Below are 21,534 nucleotides of genomic sequence, written 5' to 3' on the forward strand. Positions count from 1 at the left end.
TTGTGTTCTGTATGTGTAATAAGAATTGTGATGCATTCCACTGTCATGTATTTAAAAAATAAAAGCAATTAAAAAAACAAATACTGCAATTCCTAGTATAACCAACTAAAGTATATATGTGTACAATACGATATAATAAAAACCCAACAGATAAATTAAAAGGACAAAATGTAGATGCACATTTTAAGTTAAAATGCAATTCTGATAAATGACTAAATTAAATGTATAATTAAAAAAATGTAGTTCCAGAAAATTATCAATTCAACCAACAGAAGATAGCAAAAGGGAAATAGATTAAGGAAACACAAGGTATAAACCCGAAAGAAATTAAAAGGACCTACATATGAACATATATTTAAATTAAATATAAATGGACTAAGCACTTAAGAAAATATACACTAACTATAGTTTATATAACAAACTTACTTTAAATACAATGATAAAGTTAAAAATGGAAAAAGATATATCACTTTCAAAAGAAAATTGAAATAACTCTATCAATATTACATAAATTAATCTAAAAAGCAAGGAAATTTATCAGGACAAGTAGACAATTCATAAAGATAAAAGGATTGATTTATCAAGATCATATAACCATTGTTAATGTGGAAATAACCAACAACATAGCTCAAAATACATAAAAACTGAAGGAATTAAAAATACACAATATGTTCAAGTCTTCAAACTCTTTTCTCAGCAATTGATGGACAGATATATTTAAAAGTAATCAAGAATACACAAGAAATAAATTACACTATAAACCAAGAGGAACTGACACTCATGAAACACTCCAGTCAACAACAGAATGTGCATTCTTTTCAAGTACACATGTGGAATATTTATTATTAATCTTTTAAAAGAAACAGTTTTTAATTTCACTGATTTTTCTTTTCCTTTTTCAGTTCATTGATTTTTCTACTTTTTAATCTTTGTTTGTACTTGACTCAATCCTGAGTCATAAAACAAACCAAAACAAAGTTAAAAGAATTGAAATCATGAAAAGTATTTCTTCCACCATAATGAAATTAAACAGGAAATCAGTATCAGAAAAGTACTGATTTTTCTGGAAATTAGTATCGAGAGAAATCCTCAATTACTTGAAAAATTAAACAACAAACTTTACATTATCCTTACACTGAAAATTAAGTCTTAAGGAAAATTAGAAAATATTTTGACCTAAACAAATAGGAAATTACATTTCAAATTTTATGAGATTCAGTTAAACAATGATATAGAAAAAGTTAAAGCATTAAATATTTTTACTAGAAAATCAGGTCTCAGTAAACAACGTAGCTCCTATCTTTAAGAAACTTAAAAAAAAAAAGGTAAAACAAACCCAAAGCAAACAGAAATAAAGAATAAAAATCAGAAATCAATAAAACTTAAAAGAAAAATCAATGCAAATAAAAATTGTTTTTAAAACAATTTTTTTAAAATATAAATAAAGTTTATAAACGTGGAGCCAGATTAACCAGACAGAAAAACCTGCCAGTGCATAAGAGGGGAGATAAGAAGAGCAGATACAAATGATCTACATCAGAAACAAAAGAGAAGAGATCACTACAACTTACAGAGACAATAAGAGGATAAGGAAACAACCTATGCACATAAATTCAGCAATTTAAGATGATAAGGCCCAATTCCAGGTAAGTCACAAACTACCAAAATTCACCTAAGAAAAAAATAATTAACTTGAATAGTATTTTATCAACAGAAGTTGAATATGTAGTTAAAAAAAAAAAACCTTCCTAAAAAAAAAATCCCAAGCCCAGATACTTTCACCAGGGAATAGTACCAAACAGGAAATAACACGTATTTAATACAAACTCTTTTAGAAAACAGAACAGGAGGGAACAATTCTCAACTCATTTATTTTATGAAACAGGAATTACCCTACACTAAAACCAAACAAAAAAGGATAACAACGTATCTCAGAGAGACAATTCATCTCCACGTATGTAAGAACTCAAAAAACTTAACACCAGGGGCTAGGGTTGTGGCTCATTGGTAGAGTACTTACTTGCCTTAAAGGTGTGAGGCACTGGGTTCGATTCTCAGCACCGCGTATAAATAAATAAAATAAAGGCCCATTGACAATTAAAAAAAAATTTAAAAAAAAGAAACAAAACTTAACACCAAAAAACCAAATAACCCAATCAATAAATGGACTAAGGAACTGAACAGACACCTTACAGAAAAATAAATACAATGGATCAACAAATATATGAAAAAATGTTCAACATCTCTAGCAATTAGAGAAATGCAAATCAAAACTACTACATTCTGCTGTCATTTATGTTTTTAAAAAATCAATAAAAAATTTACTCTTAAGATTTCATCTCATTCTAATCAGAATGACAATTATCAAGAATACAAGCAACAATATGGGCTGGGGTTATGGTTCAGTGGTAGAGTGTTTGCCTTGCATGCGGAAGTGGGGGCCACTGGGTTCAAGTCTCAGCACCACATAAATAAATGAATAAAATAAAGGTATTAAGTCTACCTATAACTAAAAAAAATACAAGCAACAATAAATGTTGGTGAGAATGTGGGAAAAAGGTATACTCATACATTGCCAGTGGGACTGCAAATTGGCAACCATTCTGGAAAGTAGTATGGAGATTCCTCAGAAAATGTGCAATGGAACCACCATTTGACCCAGTTATCCCACTCCTCGGTTTATACTCAAAGGACTTAAAATCAGCATACTATAGTGATGCAGCCACATTCATGTTTATAGCATCTCAACTCACAGTAGCTAAACTATGGAACCAACCTAGGTTGGTTCAACAGATGAATGGATAAAGAAAATGTGGTATATAATATACAATGGACTATTACTCAGACTTAAAGAATAAAATGATGGTATTTCCTGGTAAATGGATGGAACTGGAGAATATCATGCTAAGTGAAATAAGCCAATCCCACAAAGCCAAAGACCAAATATTTTCTCTGATATGTGATGCTAATTCACAATAAGGGGAGGGAGCTAGGGAAGAAGAGAGTTACTTTAGGTAAAGTGGAGTGCAAGGAGGGGAGGAGGTATGAGGGTAGGAAGAACCATAAAATGAATTGGACATTATTACCCTATGTGCATATATGACTACACAACCAGTGTGATTCTACATCATGTACAACCATAAGAATGAGAAGTTATACTCCACTTATATATAATGTGTCAAATTGCATTCTACTGTCATGTATAATTAATTAGAACAAATTTTTAAAAAGAAAAAAGATATAACAATATATTTTAATATCTTTTAATATAATAAGATATTAGTAAGTGAATCCAGCTATATATAAGAGGAATAATACATCACAAACAAGAGGAGCTAATCCCAAGGTAAGATCAACACTCAAATAACAATTTAATTTACCACATTAATGGGCGAAAGAAGATAGACCACATGATTATATCAAATGATATAGAAAAATATTTTATAAATTCAAACACTTATTAATGATAAAACTCTCAGCAGACTAGCAAACAGAGAAATTTCTTAATCAGATTGAAGGATATCTTCAAGTATCTTACAGGTATCATCATATTTAATGGTGAAAGACTTAATATTTTCCCCCTAATCGAGAATAAGACAAGGATGTCATCTCTTACCTCTCTTATTTGACAGTGGGACCCCATTCAACAGGGAGCCCCATCTAGTGCAATAAGAAAAAAAAATGAGGCCTTGGATTCTGGCTCAGCATTAGAGTGCTCACCTAGCACATGCAGGGTGCTGGGTTCAATTCTCAGCACCACACATAAAATAAATAAATAAAATAAAGACATAAAAAATATTTAAAAAAGAAAAATAACAGAAGAAGTACACACTGGAAAGGAAAATATAAAACTGTTCTTATTTGCAGATAATGTGATTTTCTATGTAGAAAACCCCAAGAATCTACACAACTCCTAAAACAAGTTTATCAAGGTTGCAAGTAATAAGATCAATATAAAAAAATTAATTGTATTTCCAAATGTTATTAAGCTGGAACTTGCAAGTGTATGTGTACACAATTCATTCACAATAACACATAAACGGATTTAAATTTAACAAAATCTGTAAAAGATTTTTATGTTGAAAACTACAAAATGCTGATTTAAAAAAATCAATAGCCTAAATAAGTGGAAAAATATATAGTGTTCATGGATTTAAAAGGATGCTAAATATACAATCAATTCTCCATAATATCATCTAAGAATTAATAACAACTTCAATAAAAATGTTACCAAGGTTTTTCTGTAGATAAACACAAGTTGATTCTAAGATTTTAATAGAAAGTAAAGAATTTTAAACAAAACCAATTCTGAAAAAGAAGGAAAGTGGAAGACTCCAATTACCTGGTTTTAAGATTTGGTATATGTGGGGCTGGGGTTGTAGCTCAGTGGTTGAGCACTTGCCCCTCATGCGTGAGGCACTGGGGTTGATCCTCAGCACCACATAAAAATAAATAAATAAATAAAATAAAGATATACATAAAAAAAAGAAGACTTGGGGCTAGGGTTGTGGCTCAGTGGTAGAGTGCTCATCTAGTATGCATGAGGCACTGGGTTCGATCCTCAGCACCACATAAATATAAAATAAAGATATTATGTCCACCAAAAACTAAAAAATAAATATTAATAAAAAGACTTGGTATAAAGCAACTGAATCAAGATATTGGGGTTTGGGCAAAAGGATAAACAAATACATTAATTGAATAAAGTAGAGAATTCAGAAACAGACACACACAAATGCGGTCGAGTGATCTTTTTAAACAGGTACAAAGGCAATTTAAAGAAAATGGCACAGTGTTTTCAACTAATGGTATCAGAACAAGTAGACATCTATATTAACCATGTTTTATATTTTCTGTATTATATGATATTTTAATGTCTCAAAAAGAGAAAAGAATACTGGCCAGGGAGAAACTGCCTCCTTGGGCTAGACAACTCTTAAAATAGCCAGGGGCTCAGCTGGGATCACATACTTCACACAAACCAAGAAGTCCCAAATTTGTAGCCCAATCAACTCCCGATCTAACTCTTACCTCAAGCCAACTATTTCCTCTGACCCTGTATCATCCCAAGGCCAGATAACAAGAAACTAGAGACCATTCCTGTGTCCCAAAGCCCACCGGAATTATTCAAACTAGCCAATTCTAAACTGTTACTTTACCCACTTTGCCTCTCCTGAGGAAACCCCAATAAAGATTCTAACTCAACTTTCCTTTCACTCCTGCATCTGCCTGCCAAACCTGCTATGATAAATCGCCATCTCAGAAAATGTAAGCAATAAATTCTTATATCAGTGGCATTGACCTCTCTGTGTTGGTACTCAATCACTTCCGTAAGTTGAAATTCTACAGGTATAATTTTAATATAACACCTATATGCTAAAAATCAAACCTCAATCTACACCTCTTATGAAAATAGAAAGGAAATCAGTGGAGAAAGGGGATCAGGGGAAGGGAAGAGAGAAGGGAAAAGGTAATTAGTAGGGAACAACATTGCCAAATTATTTTGTTATACTGTATGCATCTCTGAATATGCAACCACAAATCCCACCATATGTACAGTTATAAAGCTCCAATTTAAAAAAATGAAAAAAGTAACTCAATTGGATCATATATATAAATGAAAAATTACACAACTTTGTCAGGAACCATGGTGTATGTCTGTAATCCCAGCAACTCAGGAGGCTCAGACAGGAGGAGCCTTGCAAGTTTGAGGCTAGCCTCAGTAACTTAGTGAGATCCCTGTTTCAAAATAAAAAGACTGGGAATGTAGCTCAGTGGTAAAGAGCCCCTGGATTTAATCCACAGTTCAAATAAATAAATAATAAAACTTTCAGGAGAAAACTTTGTGACCTTGGGTTAGATGAAGGAAGTATCCTTATCCTTAGATATAACATCAAAAACATGACCCATAAAAGAAGAAAATAATAAGCTAGACTCCATACAAATTAAAACATTTTGCTCATTGAAAGACAATACTAAAAATATAAAGAGAAGCTGTAAATGGGAGAAACTGCATTCAAGCTCAACAATAAGAAAACAAACAACGCGACAAAAACCTAAAGATAGGCAAAATACAGATTACAAATAAGCCCTTTAAAAATTTTTAATTTCAGGCTAGGAATAATATAGTTCAGTTGGTAGAGTGTTTGCCTCACATGCACAAAGCCCTGGGTTCAATCCCCAGAACCACACAAAAAAAATAATATCACTAGTCATTCTGGAAACAAATTGAAGCCACGATTAGATAACACTACCCATCTATTAGAACACTTAAAAAATTTTTTTAAGGAACTGACAAATGTCAAGGACACAGAATAACTGAAATTCTCATGTACCACTGGATTACAGCCATTCTGGAAAATAGTTTGGCAGCTCTTATTAAATTAAACATGCATTTAGCATACCAACCATAAACCCACTCCTAGGTTATTTAAAATAAAGAAAACATAGTCATCAAAAGCCTGTAAATATATATTCTTGTAGCTCTATTCATAATTACCCCAAACTAGAAACAACATAAATGTCCAACTGGTAAATGGATAAACACTGTGGTATAGTCATATAATGGACTACCACTCAGCAATACAAAGAAATGGACTATTGATACATGAATAACATTAATGAATCTCAAAGGCATCAGGCCATGTAAAAGCCTATTTCCAAAGGTTACCTACTATATGATTACATTTATATGACATTCTGAAAGACATGAAAGTAATGAGATGGAGAACACAACAGTACTTGCCAGAAGTTAGGGCAAGGTGGAGAGTTTGACTACAAAGGTATAGCATGAAATAACTTTTTTATTTTTGTGGCACTGGGGATTGAACCCACCAGGATCTTTCTTGAACATGATAGGCACAGATTCTACCACTGAGCTATATACTTTCTAAGCCCATTTATTTTGAGATAGGTTCTCATTAAGTTGCCCAGGCTAGCCTTGAGCTTGGAGATCCTCCTGGCTTGGCCTTCTGAGTTGCTGGTATGGCAGGTGTGTGCCATATGTATATGTGTATGTATGTGTGTGTGTGTGTGTATTTTTTTAAACTGGGGATTGAAACCAGGAGCACTTTACCACTGAGCTACATCACCAGCCTTTTTATTTTGAGACAGGGTCTCATTAAGTTGCTTAGGACCTCGATAAGTTGCCCAGGTTGGCCTTGAACTTGCTATCCTTCTGCCTCAGCCTCCTGAGTCACTGGGATTACAGTTACACAATACAGTGCCCAGCAAAATAATATCTTTGAAGTGATGAAATTGTTTCAAATCTTGACCATGGTGATGATCACACAAATTTATATGTATGTTAAAACTTATAAACTGTACACCAAGGAAGTTTTGGATATGTAAATATTTTACAAAAAAAAAAAAACATTTTAAAGAGGTAATGAAAACAAATGCAGCCTGAATGCTTTGTCTTCAAATATGTCACTGGGTTCAATTTTAATATTTAGTTTACTCAAATTTTGAAGAATAGATCTCTCTTCTGTCACTCAGCTGACAGAAGTTGCAAGGTAAAATCAAATTTATCAACCAAGGCAAAAAGACAATGATTTAGAGGCAATTTCAAACTCTCACAGTTCAGTTTTAACCAAGCGAATCATGAATCTAGGGGACATGGAAGGGAGACAGATCAAAAATAAATCAAACTATGTCACTAATGAAAATTGAAAGCCAATCTTCAAATATGTTCTATTCTCAAATCATAAGAATCAATTTTATCAGGCATCCCTCTCCCTTCTGCAGATAAGAAGACTTTTTTCTCCCCTCTTGCCTTCAAAAATACTGAAGAAATCACTTACAGCTTTAAGGATAAGATCACACTGGAAAACAAGTGTCCTGAGTTGTGTTAAAATTTCTCTTTTGGTGTTTTCTAGATCATTTTGTCTTTTTTCAACATTTGTTACACAAACGTTGTAGAGTTCGTTTGCTGCTTTTACCTTCAGGAATATCAGAGAAAAAAAGCAAAAAATAACACTGATCACCAAAATTTATATTTTAAAATATATACTTATTGTAGAAAAGTTGAATTTAAATAACTGAGAAGCCTTTTATTCATGAAAATTTTGAAACAGTCTATCAATATTTTAAATGGAATACTTCTAAATATACCAAATAATAATCATTCTGGTGAGTGACTCAAGTGTACTTGGCTTTAATGAATATTTAAGCATAATTTACAATTAGTATATTGTCTGTCTATAAAGTGATCACTTCTATTTAAAATAGTGTTTTCTAAATTTATTTACTGTTTATCTCACATAATTTGTTTATCAAACTATATTTCATAAATAAAACAAAATTTTAGTTTATACTTGCTAGTAGGTGCTGGAATTAGAACACATACAATATACACACTTGCCTAAAAGGGGAACTTTTTGAAAAATCAAGTAAAATATATTAAACTACTGCTTTAAAATACTTTTTTACAAATAAAAACCCCAAATTCTTAAGTCTCTTAGCATAGTCATTCTCAAAGTGTGGATCTCCACCAGCATCACCGGGGAACTTGTTAGAAATAGGTTATTTGGGTCTCACCCTTGACCTACTCAATCCTCAACTTTAAGGTGGGCCAAGCAGGCTGCTTGAATAAGCCTCCTAGATAATCCCAACACATATTACAAGTTTAAACTCAAACCCTTTGCATATTATTGCTAATTGAGCTTTCAAATAACAAAAAAAAAAATATTACTTTTTGAAGTGCTTCTGCTTCCAACCTGCGATTTTTTTTCTAGTTGCTTGTTGGGATTTTTTGCTAATCCACCACATGAGCACTGATGCTCCTTCTCTGCACAAAACACAGAATATTTTGCTTTTTCATATTCATCTTGACGTTGCATGCATAACAATTTTGCCTTTTTGAGAGCAGTTTCTGTTTTGAGCTATGCAGAAAAGAGTATATTAAACATAGAATTTGAAAGAAACCCTACTATACAAGTTTCTTTAGCAATTCAGGAAGATAGCTAAGCAGTACTTTAGAAAACTAGAGTAAGGTTAATGGTTATATAATATAGATGATTTTTTAGATGCTCACAAATAGGTACATGAAACTCCAGTAAAATACTAACCATTTTATTTTGTTCCTGTTTCCAAAGTTCTTTTATTTCTTTCCTTTGCTTTTCTATTTTATTTTTCCTCCCCAGTAGAGGCTGTCAAGGATATTTTTTTTAAAAAGACAAAGAAAAAGGTTGTTGTCTAAAGATATGCTACTTTTTAAAAAAATCATGCATTATATAAATAAATAAATTTTACCTGTACAAATTCATTGGCTTGGAGAGCTGCAATTCTTTGTTCTAAAATGAGACTATTCTTTACATCATTAAGAAGAACACTGGTAAACACAGACTGTAGTGGCATAAACTCCTAGAATTTAAAATTAAGAAGTAAATTATACAATAGAAATGGCACTAGAATTCCAAATGCACACATTATTCTTAAAACAGAGAAACTTAAGTTGAGATTTTTTTCTCCCAGAAAAATGACTATTCATGAATACATTTATAAGAAAAATATAAAGAAAGTTAATTTTAATTATAAATTAGAAAATTAGCAGCCATCATGATAATCAATATTTGTATACAATTGTGAATTTCCTAGTTTTTTCATAATTCACAGCCATATAAATTTAAAAGGATTTTATTTGTCTATAAAAAGACTAGCAATTAAGTTCTTTCCTCTAGTAACTGAAATTTTCTGATTTTACAAGGCACTATTTTGGAGTCATCTGACTAGTCACTTGTAAATAGAACCCTAGAAATTCACAGAACACTTACCTCTAGTCCAATGTTAGTTGTAGTTGCTTCTGCCAACTTTATAATATTTCTGGTGGATTCCAATTCTGGAAAGATTAAAAAAGGTATCAGAAGGCAAAATTAACTAATTTTTTTCCATTCCATACTCTATTTGTAATTCCCCAATTGAAAAGATTACAAGCTGGGCATGATGGTATATGCCTGTAATCCCAGCAGCTCGGGAGGCTGAGGCAGGAGGATTTCCAAATTCAAAGCCAACTTCAGCAATTTAGGAAAGTCCTAAGCAACTTAGCAAGATCCTGACTCAAAGTATTAAAAAGGGGAGCTAAGGTTGTGGCTCAGTGGTAGAGCACTTGCCTAGCATGTGTGTGCCACTGGGTTCAATACTCAGCACCACATAGAAAAATAAATAAATGAAATAAAGTTATTATGTACAACTAAAATATTTTTTAAATAATAAATAAATAAATAAAAAGGGGCTGGGAATGAGGCTCAGTAGTTGAGTATCTCTGGGTTCAATCCCTGGTGCCCCCAAAAAATAAGAAGAGAAAAAATGATGACACATACTAATGAGTGCATCTTGATAAAATGCAGCCATTCTTAACTTTTTTTTTAAAAGTTTTGATGGACACAGTATCTTTATTTTATTTGTTTTTATGTTTTTTATGTGGTGCCAGGGATTGTACCCAGTGTCTCACACATACTAGGCAAGTGCTCTACCACTGAGCCATAACCTCAGCCCCTCATTCTTAATTTTAAGTGTTCATCAGAATCAACTGGGAAAGTTTTTCAAAATATACTGGACTGGACTTCAGCTCTCTGAGAAATGGAACCTAGGCCTTTGTACTATCCCTTTTTAAAGCTATTGGAGAGATTCTAATTAGCATTCCCTATTAAAAACAAATTATATAGTGGAAAGGCTTTGCTAAATTCTATTTTCTTCCAGTTATGCTATATGACTGAATCTGCTATATGATCTTAGGAAAATCACTTGTTTATCTTATCTGTAAATGGGGCTAAGAATTCTTGTTTTGCCTACTTCCCACAGTTTTGTAGGACTAAATGAGATAATTCCTATGAAAACATTTTTTCAGCTGTAAAACTCTAGGCCAATATTAGCTTTTAAGGTGTTTCTTTGAGCTGGGAATGTAGCTCAGTTGTGGTAGAGTATAGTGTGCTTACCTAGCATACCTGATGTGCTGGGCTCAATCCCCAGCATGGGGGGACGGGGGAATGTTTCTTTTAAGCTTTCACTGCCTTCTGCTTAAACATCTCTTATTGCTTTTATCTCCTTTTACCATATTATCTGTCTGTATTTCTTTTCATCCACTAGAATATGACTTCTAGATCTAGTGGTCAACCCATAGTAAATATTGAACAAGTATATCTAGTGTAAGAAAAGTCTCAGAAAGAGAAAATGAACAATGATTTTATTTATTACAATGAAACAACTAATCTGTAATCATAATACTTACAGTCTATAGAAAATGATCATAAACAATTTAGTTCTTACACTCCAAAGTTAATCAGATGCTCCAAAAGAAAACTCACCCAAGTTAAGCTTTTGTTCAATCCATGAAACTATGTTTTTTGTATATTTTGACCATGTTTTAGCATATGAGAAAGCCAATTCAATACAGTCAGTGTCTTTTAATAGCACGTTGTCTAATTCTATAGGAGAAAAATTTCCTGAAAATAAAAATATCAGAGTAAGTATTTGTTAAACATGGTCTATAATAATTTTAAAGAAAGCAGCATTCAGACAAATTTATAACTACAGGACACAACGTAAACATAAAATGGCCTCAAATTACAATATATTTTTATCTTTATATGTCATTTTGCACTAAAAATGAGTACCCTAGGTACACTAGGTTACATTAATCAAGAAGATATTAAGTAATCCAAAACACTCATTGAAAGAAACTGCAAAATTTTTTGACAAAAATTATAAGTACATTGAGTATTACCTTGTTCATTGGATGGCTTGACTGAGTCCACAGATGTGTTTTCAAAAGACTTTGCAACATGGAAGAAAACAAATTTAAGATTAGTGCAAAAGACAACAAATCTCTACTTCAGAAAATTTTTATCCTAATTCATTACTTTGAATTAATTCCTACTAAAGAATTTCAAGTATTTAAAACCTTTTAAAGAGCCTGAGAAGTTTGTTTAAATACCAGAACATTTTCTAAGAATTATATGGATTTTTTGCCCAGCAGTTTTTAAGATCCAAGAATAAACAATCTCATTATTTACTAACAGCATTAGTTAATATAAATGAATCTATGCAAAACTTTAAATTTTGCATATCCCCCAAATATTAGGAAGTCAAAGAAGTCATCTAAATATATTGCTATCTATTTAAACAGAAGATACAGAAGAAGTGATCTAAATAGATTGCTATCTAAATAGAAGATATAGATCTATCCAGCCATCTTTTACCATTTTATTATATGATAAGCATATTCTTGAAAGTTTATTAGGTAGTTTAGCACAGAACTTTCTGTAAAGATGCAAATGTTTTATATATGTAATATCCTATATGGTAGCTATTAACTACCATATAGTTATACCATATACCATTGCAGCTACTTACTTGAACATTTTAAAAGTATCTAATAGACTAAGAAGATGTGACTAGTGGCTACCATTAGCAGGGCTAGAAAGCAACATCTATCAAAATTGTTAAATCTTAAACACATTTGATCTACTTGGTTGGGCAATACAAGGCATATAGGGATTCAATGCAAAAGGGATCAAAAAGACCTAGGTCTAAAGTCCAGCTCTGTTATTCACTCTATGACATAGGGTTACTCATTTAAACTCACCTAAGGTTAGTTTGCCCTTCTGTAAAAAGAGGATAAGAACACTATATTCATAAGGCTGTTTTAAGAATTAAGATGACGTAATGTTATTAGCACAGTAGAGAGAACATAGTAAGCACTATTAAAATGAATTGCAGCTATTATTTTTTATTTTTTAAAAATCTTCATCAAAAAAAGTAATGTTATTATTAGGATTATATCATGAGTTTTTTAATCTTAATCTCTAGGGAAAATTAAAAATTTAAAAAGGAATAACATTTTTTAAAAAGGGGAAAAGTATTTTTCTATTAAAGGTCAGTATAGTATGTGTCTAAAGAAGCAGGAATAGGAAATACGATTCATATCTAAAATTTAAATTGGGCACAGCTCTGCTACACATATAAAATGTTTTATTACTTTCTGAAGAATCAGTTATAATTTTAAAAGGCAAAATTGAGGAAAAAAACTGAAAAACAGTAAAATATTTAACAATTTTAAGATTCTTCCTTATTCTCTGTTTATCAATGAGTGATTGTAGAAATAGTCCTAATTTTTTTGCAATATTATAATGCATGTTCCAAATACCTTAAGTAGTCATGTTCATATTTTGTCTCATTTTAAGAAACATCTTAAGGTTTTCTTTTGGGGGTGTTGGAGGTACCAGCGATTGAACCTGTGGTACTCAACCACTGAGACAGATCCCCAGCTCTTTTAGTTTTTTGTTTAATTTTATTTTTTGGTACTGAGGGTTAAACTCAGGGGGGGCACTTAACCACTGAACCCCAGCCCTTTTTTGTATTTTATTTATATAAGGGTCTCACTGAGTTGCTTAGGGCCTTGCTAAGTTGCTGAGGCTCGCTTGAACTCACAATCCTCCTGCCTCACAAGCCACTGGGATTACAGGCATGTGCCACTGCACCCAGCAGCCCTTTTTATTTTTTATTTTATTTTGATACATATTCTTGCTAAATTACTGAGGCTGGCTTTGAACTTGTGCTCCTCCTGCCTCAGCCTCCTGAATTGCTGGGATTACAGGCATGTGCCACTACACTAGCTTAAGTTTTTATATTATTCTGATATAATACAAGTACCTGGTACATTTGTTGAAATCCTTTTTGGATCTGATCAAAATTTTTTTTTTTTTTTTTTGGTAACAGGGGTTAAACCCAAAGGTGCTTAACCACTGAGCCACATCTCCAGTCCTTTTTTAAATTTTGAGACAGGGTGTCACTAATGGATCTGATCATCTTAACAGGAATTATCAACACATGTCTCTGAGGGAGTATGTTTAAATATGATTAAGTGAAAAAAAATCAGTAAACTTAAAATATTCCTACTATTATAAATCTTTAAGGCAACATTCTCCATACATTCCAGACACTTTATTATTCCAAAGAAATTTTTCTTCCAATTAGAAATCATAACCCTAAACCTAGGGATGCTGGTAGGGAGAATTAAGATATACAGGGTTAACAAGTGTTTCCTAGCCAAAAGAAACAAACAAACAAAAAATTGTATAGTATGTGATATTACCACCCTCCTTACTTTTTCCATTTTTCTTTTTTTTTTTTTTTTCAAGTTTCACCAGTCTCAAGGTCTATGGCAAAGTCAGTAGGGAAAAAAGGTTAAAAATCCCTTCTAATATTTCAGATCTATACCATATGGATTCATTTTATGTTATAAAATATCAGGCATACTTTTTTAATAGTTCAGTCCACTTAAAAAGTATTATCAAATTACTGCTTCAGAAACTCATCATATTATCATATTTTAAATGAATTGGTCTGGTTTTCATGCCATAATGTGGTAATTTATAAACTTCGCTATGAAAGTAATTCTGAGATTAAGATTAGGAAATAAATTACTTAGTTAAAAACATTAAAGGTTTCACTTTCACATAAACTTAGCCTACCTTATTTTCCAGAGAAACAGGCAGTCTGTGTACATGTCCCATAAGGAAGTTTGCAAAGCTATCCAGGGAGGTTAAAAAAAAAAGCATACCATTATGCTTCTTTGTCACAGGCTTTACAATCATGTATTCTAGGACAATCTGTTTTAAGTAAGAACCTGAGAACTTGCAAATGAACTTGCAAGTGAAGGTTGCTTCTAAATAGCTATAAAGACACCTCCAAATACATCAATATAGTAATATGAAATATGGCTTTTTCAAAGTTGTGATAGTATGTTATAATAGTTAATACTTTACTTTCTATGACTTCTACACCCAATGTACTTAAACACACTTCAGCCAAGTACATTTAAATGACAGTCCTCTACTTACATATCCCCAAAGGTAAATGTCAAAGTTTCAACAGAAGAAAATACTTCTTGGAGTAGATTATTTTTGTTGTCTTCATTAACTTCTGTAAAATTCACAGCTATAAGGAAAGGTTGGTTACAATAAATGATGGAGAAAATATTTGAAACTAGATTCATACAAAATCATTTAGTACTTTAAAAATTTACCATTACTACATTAAAAGATTCAGAAATTGAAAGGGTTAATATACAAAACCAATAGGATATTCAGTTATTTATTAAGAAAATCATAAAATATCAGTTTGCATGAAAGTAGTTGGCATTCCAAATTCCCTACTCCATGATTTACATAATTTTACACATATAAAAAGTAACTTAATGTGAAATCAATCTGTTTTGGAGTTGGAGTCCGTTACACCAGACCTCTTCATGAAGAATGTTCTGCACTATTTTCTCTTGCTTACTGTTCTCTGGTGTTTTAAAAAAACTGTTGAAGACATTGTGGCTCATGGAAATCAATAGGAAGCACATATTTACTATGAACCACCAATAACTAAAATTTTATATGCATATATATATAAAACCTATAATACAACATATCATATTTTTTAAAAATCCAGTTCTTTATAGAGAATTTAAATTCATATTTATTCATAGTATTATTGCTCATAATAGGATCTTGGGACCTGAGATCTATGTTAATTGACATATAGCTGTCTTTTGTTTATAATAGAGACTTTTTTATTTTTTAATGCAAATCATGAAACAACTAAAAGGGTTTCTTTTAATTTTTTTTTAAAAGAGAGAGAGAGAGAGAGAGAGAGAGAGAGAGAGAGTGAGTTTTATTATTTATTTTTTAGTTTTCGGCAGACACAACATCTTTGTTTGTATGTGGTGCTGAGAATCAAACCCGGGCCACACGCATGCCAGGAGAGCGCGCTACCGCATGAGCCACATCCCCAGCCCCTTCTTTTAACTTCTGTACGCACCCTTGATAAAAGCCCAAATACAATTTACTAAGACAAAATCTGAAGATGGAATTGGCTTTTTTCCTTGAAGTAAATAAACCATGCTATTCAGGCTGGTAATAAGGAGCAAATGATTCCTTATTACCCACCTTCTCTAGTATACCACCAATAAGGTGCAGGTAGAGAAACCATGTGGAAAAGAAGCCATCCTCTGCTTTACCAATCATTTTAAATATTGAATGAGGAGTCTTAAAAACAAAATCAGCCCCATCACCAAAGATTCAGATTTGAGAAGTCTATAGTAGCCGGGCTCAGGGGTGCATGTCTATACTCCCAGTGGCTTCAAAGGCTAAGGTCGGAGGATCCTGAGTTCAAAGCCAGACTCAGAAACTGAGTGAAGTCATAAACAATTTAGTGAGACTCTGTCTCTAACTAAAATATGAAAAAGGGCTGGGGATCTGGCTCAGTGGTTAAGTACCTCTTGGTTCAATCCCTGGTACAAAAAAAAAAAAAAAGGTCTGGAGTTAATGCACAGATATTTTTCCAAAAGCTCTCCCAAGTGATTCTAATATGCAAACAGAGTTGGAAAGCAAGTACTACTAGATTTGGATGAATTAAACCTTTAGCCTATAAACTCCATGAGATTACAATCAGATTTTACATGTATAAATCTTCGTAGATTGGGGCGGGGGTGGGGTGTCCACACAGTTCATCATATTCTTCTAAATATCCCTAATATCAACAAAAAGAAAAACTAAGAATCATTGCAAATCATTTTTAAAACACTCTTAAGACTTCTGTTCTGACCAAGAAACAGGTTATAATTATGCATGAAATAACTGAAAAAAAAAAACCTATATAAAATTTAAGAAGCAACATTTTTCAAGACAATAAAAGACAGTAATCCCTGACAGACAAGAAACACCATGGTAACTTACAACTGCCTTACTTTACTGTCTAATATTACATAGTATGGATTCACAAGCAAAGGAAATTACAGGGGGCAGTGAGGCGGGGAGTCACAGATGGATACAACCTTGTTTAATAATTATGAAGGAGTCAATTTATCAAGAGGACCTAACAATTCTATACATTTATGCATCCAATAAACAGAGCTTCAAAATGCATGAAGCAAAGATAGCCAGAGATTTTAATAGCCTTCCCTGCAACTGACAAAACACACAGATGGAAAATGAGTAAGGGTAGGAACAGCTGAATGATACTGTCAACCACCTTGGCAAAACAGACATTTATAGAGCACTCCACTTAGTGATAGCAAACACAAGTTCTTTTCAAATAAATATTTACCAACACAGTTCATATTATAGACCATAAAACATGTCTCACACTGAGTTTGAAAGTATTCATATCAGACAAAACACGTTCTGCAACTACCTGGAATTAAAACAAGAATAAATAATAGAAGTGTTCTGTGAAATTCCCAAATACTTGAAAATTAAATCTCAAACTTCTAAATAACCCATGTGTCAAAAAAGAAGAGAAATTAGAAAGTATTTTGAACCAAATGAGAATGAAAATAAAAGACCAAAATTTGTGAAAGAAGAGGTAGAGGATTATAATGGGAGTAAGCATTATCATGACTATAATGACGTTTTCACAGGAATGTGCATTTGTCAGAATTTAACAATACATGCATGTATTTGCTTGTATATGTATAATATATCTCTGGAAAGATGCACAAGAAAGCAGTATTAGTTATTGCTTATCTAGGGAAAGATATGGGTAGGCAAAGAGGTTTAGGTAAAAAAAAAATTTCATTGGTGAATACCCTCTTACACAATTTGCATTTAATTGTGTATATGAACTGCATATTGAAAAAATCAAGTTTGAAGAATAGAAAGAAAACATGAAACTTCTATAATCTTAGGGGTATAATTAAGGCTTATTTTTCTGCTTGCCAATTTATAAATGTAGGGCAAAATACAGATCATGAAAAACCTAAATAAAACCTCTTTTTCTATTACATATTAAAATTTTCCTAAATAAATTAAAAAACAACTACTAAATGCAGCATAAATTCCTGAGTTCTGAAAATGTCTTTTTCTGCTTCAAAAATAGCCTGTATCTCTCTTACCACATTGCAAATATTTTGTCAGACTGAACTTCCTGCTTGGAAACAGAAGGAGATGAAGGAAATACAAATCATTACTATAATGAATGGGGGAAAACTAAGAATTTTTCTTCTAAAGTTATGACAAAGTAAATTTCATATTTAGAATAACAAGTAAGAGGAATTAAAGATTTCAATTTCTCATGTCTTATGCATAGGAAATGGATGCACTTCATACATTCAGAACTGAGGAACACAAATATTATATACACAACAGATTCTGAAGGTATTCTGTATTGTGGGGTGGGTTGTTTGTTTTTGTTTGGGCAGTCTGACAAATTCGAAAAATGCATTTGATGGGTAAGAACTCTAAACAAGTCAACTATTTAGGTCACTGTTGTTTATTTAAAATATAATCAGGGGGTTAAGACTGAATGATCTTCATACATCTACAGCTTTTTTATCCTACCATATAAGAGTTTTTCTTAACAGTTCTCTCTGAAATAAGCATAACAAAAATGTACATTTACAGGTTTTTGCAAAGATTGAAGTATGCAAAGCACTTAGATTACTTGGCACAGAACAGACATTTAAAAATGGCTTCCACCTATATCTTGCCTTTTCAGGTTTTGAAAACTAAATTGTCATTAAATCAAAGAATTAAATAAGCTCTGATCTCTATTTTGCAGACCACTGAATATTTGCATTTACAATATCAATATATTTTTAGGGGGCTTCAACATTAGGAGCAAGGACAGGGAAGAAGGTTTTATTTAAAAACATGTAAACCTACCTCCAAAGAGAACAGTTTTTAAAGTTTTCTAGTCTCACAAATTCTTGCTGAAAGAATAAATTTCACAAGTAATCTTCCTCTTTTAAGTTTCACCCAATGCAAAAGTAAAACAGTAACAATCCCAAGTGTAAAGACAGTCACCGTGGGAAATCATATTCAAAAGATTACTTTACCTCAAAGATAAAAAGGATCTCCAAGGCAACTGAGAGACCATTCTCTTCATCTGTTCTGGATTGTGGACACCAACCACAAGCACTCCTTCCCCATGACGTCCTGACTGCACACAGTAGCCACTGACAATTATTGAACTAGGCCGCTATTTCCAAGCATGGAAATTTACTCTCTCTAGACACAAATTTCCCTAAATAGAGTTAAATAGCACTTGTAAACAATCTATTTAAAAACAAATCTGGTTACTTAAGCACATTTTTAAAAGCCACACGAGAAACTACCCATTTTTCCCACTTAAAATATCTACCACCTATACATCAATTCCCAAGTCCACACTTTCCATCTCCAGACTTCTCCATAACCCCTAATATGTTCAACTGGTTTTGTCAGTTCACATCTATCCCCCCTAGATGACAATCAACAACCTACCCACTACCACATCCCAGTTTCTGCCTTAGATCAGACCTTCAATTCTTATCTTGCCCATTACTTCTAACAGTCTCCTAATTGACCTAAATACTCCCTCTTCACTCTCAATTCTTATATGTTGCAGCCCAGAATCATTTTAATGATTTTGAGTGATAAGCCATTTCAGTGGAGAGTCCCAATTCTTGACTGTTTTAGCACATATATGCTATGTGAGAGCTCACACTCATATACATATATCGGTTAAACTTATTTTACAATTTTAATTTCATTTCAAATCATAAAGTAAGTCTTGTTCTTGTTCTCCACTTGGTTACTTTTACAAACTGGAATCGCTACAATTGAACGTTTTCTAAAACCACTCTTCCTCACATAACAAAGACACCTGTACACTAACAAACTACCTCAATATATTGTGAACTCATTCATAAAGTTCAAATTTTAAACATCAGTTGTTTGGTTTAAGTTAGAAGTTTTACAGTGTTCACTGACAAGTTAAATTTTCTTTTTTTTAAAGAGAGAGAGAGAGAATTTTTTAATATTTATTTTTTAGTTTTTCAGCGGGCACAACATCTTTGTTTGTATGTGGTGCTGAGGATCGAACCCGGGCCGCACACATGCCAGGCGACACGCTACCTCTTGAGCCACATCCCCAGTCCCCTTAAATTTTCATTTTTAAGAGGAAGAAAGCTGTAGGTGTGAGTTAGTGGAAGTATTTAAATATCCAAGTATATATAACTCTTTACTGATACACCTCATACAAATGCCATCAGAAGAGATGGTTATACAGTCACTATGAACTAAAGTGTCTCACTGGATACTTTTTGTACCAAGCAACCCATTTTTAATATATCATCCTTACCTTTCACTTTTGCAGCAAGCATTTCTGCAGCATGTTGGATATCAACAGAATTGAGGTTCTGATGCTTATTAATTACAGATGTTAAAACATCGAGAAGTTCATCCAGACGTATATCAATGACTTCTTTAAAGCAATCTTAAAAAAGGAAAAAAAATTGTATCCAAAAAAAAGTTCTGGAAGTCTAAGCTACAAAAGATCACATGAAATACATTTCAAGTGAAAGGCATTAGAAAGCATCCCACAATTGTTGCCTACTACACATTTGCTTCTATTTCTACTACTGCAGTTATGTTGCCTTCAGAAAATTCTTGGTCATTTTAATTCATTAATGATTTCAAAGACAATTATGGTCAATTTAGTGCTACTTTTTTCAGTTTTTCTCCGTCTACATATGCTTTCCAGATTTTCTTTGAAATAACCATATAAAGTATTTCCTGTCTTACAGTTGTTACTATCATATAGTTAATATATGTGGTAACAATGTTAAAAGTTCTAAAAAGTTTGATATAATTGCATAACTAGTTTGTTTTAAAATACATGTTCAGTTTCCACATTAGAAGTAATTCTTTTTTTTTTTCTCATGATCTGTTCTTTTTATTAACTTTTTAGTCTTAGGACCAACCTTTTCATTTATCAATATCCCATCATTTTAAGCTATCTTAGGTACAATATACCTACTTATATTTATCAAAACTCATACTGAACAATGAGTTCTGGGTTGCAAAAGAGGATTTATTTTTGCACTTGTCTACAAGTCTTTGTCCACAAGTTAAACAAAAACATACACAAATGCTACTAGAATTAATTCTTTCCATTAAGGAATTATCAGTTATTGGAAGCAGTAACTCTCAGGCTATATGGAAAGACCATCATTTGTCCTGCATATTTTAAAACTGTAATATAAATTATGTATGATCAAATGCATAGATTTTTAATGAATTTTTGTGCTTTTCAGAAAAATTTTATCAGTTGCTAATGATGAAAAATTGGGTGAATCACTTTAAATTTTCCAGATTTCTGCCTACTCTAAAAAATGCAAGATTGTATTATACCAGGCCTACTATCTTCCTCAGCAGCTGGAGTGAAGCAGTGCTATCCTCTTAGATGTGCAAATTTCCCAGGACCCACTAGTCTAATCCTAGCCTCCTGTGCTCATTTATACCATCCCTGTCAGAGGGATGCAGATAAGAGTTTTATAGCCCCCGAAAATTAAGTGATCATATAATTTGTCCGAACCAAAATACTTTAGTGAGTAAAAAGGAGGATGCTCTTCATAATCATGCTAACATAACAGGCATATTCTGGATTATCATCCCAGGCAAACAAGTATGTATTATCAACCTACCTTTAAGGCTCTGAAGTAATCTTCAGAAGTTTGCAAAGATAATCATCTTAAACATAGTAATATGCTATGATTCTCCTTTC

The 21,534-nt window shown here is 32.4% G+C and overlaps 1 protein-coding gene and 1 non-coding gene across 2 annotated transcripts in view; both read right to left on the reverse strand.

Annotated features, from left to right (window-relative positions):
• The window catches only part of LOC114081411 (rho GTPase-activating protein 29-like), a 59,540-nt gene that overhangs the window by 25,046 nt on the left and 12,960 nt on the right, over positions 1–21,534 (reverse strand). The window contains 11 exon segments of the mRNA XM_071618630.1: positions 7,803–7,940; positions 8,693–8,722; positions 8,724–8,882; positions 9,069–9,149; positions 9,253–9,363; positions 9,774–9,838; positions 11,304–11,441; positions 11,723–11,771; positions 14,472–14,529; positions 14,841–14,937; positions 20,110–20,244. Coding sequence (XP_071474731.1) covers positions 7,803–7,940; positions 8,693–8,722; positions 8,724–8,882; positions 9,069–9,149; positions 9,253–9,363; positions 9,774–9,838; positions 11,304–11,441; positions 11,723–11,771; positions 14,472–14,529; positions 14,841–14,937; positions 20,110–20,244 — 1,061 coding nt within the window.
• LOC114081414 (small nucleolar RNA SNORA40) lies at positions 20,777–20,903 on the reverse strand. The gene has a single exon (XR_003580799.2). It is a non-coding gene; the product is annotated as a small nucleolar RNA SNORA40 (small nucleolar RNA).

The sequence above is a fragment of the Marmota flaviventris genome, chromosome 10 (assembly GCF_047511675.1).
Source record: "Marmota flaviventris isolate mMarFla1 chromosome 10, mMarFla1.hap1, whole genome shotgun sequence".
Taxonomy (NCBI): domain Eukaryota; kingdom Metazoa; phylum Chordata; class Mammalia; order Rodentia; family Sciuridae; genus Marmota; species Marmota flaviventris.